Genomic DNA, 3,290 nt, shown 5'->3' on the forward strand with positions numbered 1-3,290 from the left:
TCATATTTTTAAACAGAAAAAAGTATGTGTAAAATTAAAATATTTAGACTAAAATACTCCTATAATTAATCTTTCCTTCTGCTCTAATGCAATAATACCATTTTTTTAATGAATGATGATTAATAAAAAATGTTTTAAATATTTCTGGAAAATTATCATTTTGTTTATAAGAAAAACACATAGGAAAGTTTCACTTATGTTCAAAATTGAAGGGAGCAAGTGTTCTATTTTCCTCCTATTTTATATACACATTTTAACAACATAATTTTTCTCACCAACATGTAATAAAAAATAAAAAGAAAAATTTGTAATATAAGTTTAATGTCATTCCTTATAAATTGAATTAAAAAAATTCTTCTCTTGAAGGGAGTATGGGGCAAATTATAGACATCTAATACAACATTGCCACATCATGCACGCTTCCATATATAAAATTCAAAATGAGATCCATTGAACAAGCTGCTTCAATAAACTTGAACTTCGGATTTGCCTGACCATGATGAAAATTGGAAACTCAGTAGATAAGCCCAGCTCATCACCCAAATGCTTGGATTCGCATCATCCCACCCACGTGAATTACAGCCAGCATGCCGCAGCGCACCGACACGTTGTATGCAGTATATAAATCACTATTTTCTCGGTCTGTTCTGAGTATCTCTTCTCGCATGATAAAATATCATAATCGTCATTCCACATGAAAGCAAAAGTGATTATTACAGCAGTAGCTTTGTCAAAGTTTATCCACAACTCGTATGAGTATCTTAATTGTATTACAAAAGAGGTATGTCTATATTTCTGTCGAGGTCACCAGGTTTTGTAGGTTATTAAGTAATCCCCTGGGCGCTATATTGATTCCAGTAGAGTCAGTAAAACATCGTATATCTGGTCTTCTTAACCCCCTCGTACTCCCTCTCCGGCCTACGTTTCTGTCAAAACACAGACGATGTAAAATGTAGACAATGCAAGAAAAAAAGAAACATCAACAAGAGTACTCACCGATCTGTTGCTAACCCATTTAACTCCCGATTAGCAACCAAGTCTAATTTCAAAACGTAACTCAAGAAGCTACCTATTGAAAGGGCAAAGAGATATCGGCTCTACCGTTTGTTCCTCCGTTGGCCTACAGTACCAATTTGAATCCCTCGGACAGGAAGGCATCCCTATGAAATGAAAAGCAACAATTAAGCAAAGCAAGTAGTGTTTCAGGTGGTTTTTTTTTTTTTTTAATTGAAAACTCAAACTGGCCCCACTAATATAGAGTGGCAGAAGATTTATACTTGGATGGAGATCATACTACATTGACTCCAAGTCAACAAAAGTCATTCAAAGACCAAAGACAAAAAAGTAAGAAGATTTATACTTGGATGGAGATCCTACCACATTGACTCCAAGTCAACAGAAGTCATCCAAAGAACAAAGACAAAAATGTAACATCTGACAGCTGCCTCTTTTTTAAATTTTCCGATAAATCATGTTATTCTATTTTACGAAGGATTCAGTGTCCATCATGACTTGTTTAGGCCTAAGTCCAGGTCGAGGTCAACTCACAAGCAGTCACACTAAATACACGTACACATAAGCTTATGAATGGAGTCAATAGTCAGTGATCATTGACAAAAGAGATATACACCAGGCGGACTTTAAATTACAAAAATTTCACTCGGTACCTTTCTTTCTTTGCCTCCAACTCTTGCTGCTGCTTATCAATTTTACTTTCTAGAGCTGGTGGCACAAGAGTTCCGACACAAATTGTTCCATCAATCAACGAGGGCATTCTAGGGATTTGGATAAAAATGATTACTTTATTTTTCAAGTCATACCAACAGAGCTTCCTTTCGTCCAGTTCCAAGAAAACCTTGTTTCCATCACTTGAGTATGTTAAGGGCCTCACAGATTTTAAAGATCCCAACTCAGGGGATTGTGTCAATGTGAACAAGTTACACCATGACTCTCTGTGTCCATATTCTTTCATCACCCAAATATCCACTCGCGTATTTTGGTCATTTGCAAGCATGCATAGGGATCGCCCCAATAAAGCCACATCCATTTGAAAATTCTGATTTCCCAATTCAGGCAGAGGCACCTCCCTAAAATTTTCGTATTTCAGATCAAACGCAATGATCAGATCGGGCGCATCGGGTTCGAGCTTCCGAGTGACGACCCAGTGTAAAGCCCCGCCAACAAACACACCCATCGTGCGCGCACAACAGAGGGCGTAAGGCATACGCTGAATTGTTTTCCAACAATTTGTTCTCAGGCTATAAATCTTGACTTGAGAATCGAAAGTACGACTGTGTAAGTCAATAAAATATGAAATCCTGAGCAGTTTATAATCATCGGAGAAGGAATCATACCCAAACCCATAAACTCTGGCGGCGAATAAGCTGGCATCGGATTCAGGTCGTCGCTCCACCGGCAGCAAAGGGAGAATCCTATGTTTTCGAATAGAGGGGTTCCATAAAGCAATATCCTCGGCGACGTTGCAGATACAGAGCAATCCGTTGCAAGAACCTAAAACCTTGATGCGGTTACCATAACACATGATAGGGTGGACGACCTCAACGGCCTCATCGAGGGTATCGAAATTGACGGCATAAAGATCGGAGTTCTGTCTGAAAATGACGAGGCTATTGGAGCTAGTTTCGAGTGACTTGTGGAGATGGGAGAAGATGAAGTCGCGGGCATCAATCAGGGAACGCCATGACCTGCAGGTACAGCGGAAGCGGAGGAGGGACCTGACGGGCAAACGAGTGAGAATATCGACGATGACTTCTAGCGGAAGATCCGCCATGGATCGATTGGGGAGGAGGCAGCCGACCGCAACACCGCATCTAAGGGACGTCTACAGTCTCGGGAACATTTGGGAATTTAGGGTTTCCGACTTCAGAGTGCGCGGTATCTAGGAGTGAAGTTATGATGGATTGGAAACAGAAAGTTACTGAGCGGTGGAGTAGTTGTGACGCTAGCGCGTTAGGTAGATTTGTGGTTCATAATTGCCAGCTGCTTGGGCGCGTGCACGCGCACCATAAGATTTAGGGCAAATTACGTTTGTGTCCGGTTAAACAGACTTGTCCATAAACAAATACCATATCTCCTGTTTAAAAATATAAAATATTTTTAATTTTATTTTATTTTTTAATAAAATATTTATTTATTTTTAAAATAATTTCATATTTTTATATTTATTTTTATTAAACACCCTATAATAAATATAAATTATTAATAAATATAAATATTTTTAAAAAAATAATAATTATATTTTAAAAAATTAAAAATTTATTACATTTTTA

At 38.1% G+C, this 3,290-nt stretch overlaps 1 protein-coding gene across 4 annotated transcripts; it reads right to left on the reverse strand.

Annotated features, from left to right (window-relative positions):
• Positions 1-666: 666 nt before the first annotated feature.
• On the reverse strand, positions 667-2,931 carry LOC129286748 (F-box protein CPR1-like). Of its 4 annotated transcripts, none has more exons than XR_008587511.1 (3): positions 1,668-2,931; positions 1,070-1,160; positions 667-926 (listed from the first exon to the last, which is right to left on the reverse strand). XR_008587511.1 is itself a non-coding variant. In XM_054922759.1 (3 exons), the coding sequence occupies exons 1-2, from the start codon at positions 2,789-2,791 to the stop codon at positions 1,121-1,123; spliced, it is 1,164 nt and encodes a 387-aa protein (XP_054778734.1). In that variant the 5' UTR covers positions 2,792-2,931; the 3' UTR covers positions 667-926; positions 1,102-1,120. The 4 variants fall into 4 exon arrangements, 2 of the variants coding, with proteins under 2 accessions (XP_054778734.1, XP_054778733.1); XR_008587510.1 differs by having other exon boundaries at positions 997-1,160; XM_054922759.1 differs by having other exon boundaries at positions 1,102-1,160.
• Between the last annotated feature and the right edge of the window lie 359 nt (positions 2,932-3,290).

This window comes from Prosopis cineraria, unplaced genomic scaffold (genome assembly GCF_029017545.1).
Source record: "Prosopis cineraria cultivar Desert tree isolate PC_DT_omini unplaced genomic scaffold, ASM2901754v1 PC11, whole genome shotgun sequence".
In the NCBI taxonomy this organism is placed as follows: Eukaryota; Viridiplantae; Streptophyta; class Magnoliopsida; order Fabales; family Fabaceae; genus Prosopis; species Prosopis cineraria.

What these genes read in the sequence shown, in the direction of transcription:
- LOC129286748 (XM_054922759.1), bottom strand. Translation starts at nt 2,791, where the DNA reads ATGGCGGATCTTCCGCTAGAAGTCATCGTCGATATTCTCACTCGTTTG. An exon ending in TTGGAGGCAAAGAAAGAAAG is followed by an intron (nt 1,161 to 1,667) that starts GTACCGAGTGAA and finishes TTCATTTCATAG; the next exon opens with GGATGCCTTCCTGTCCGAGG.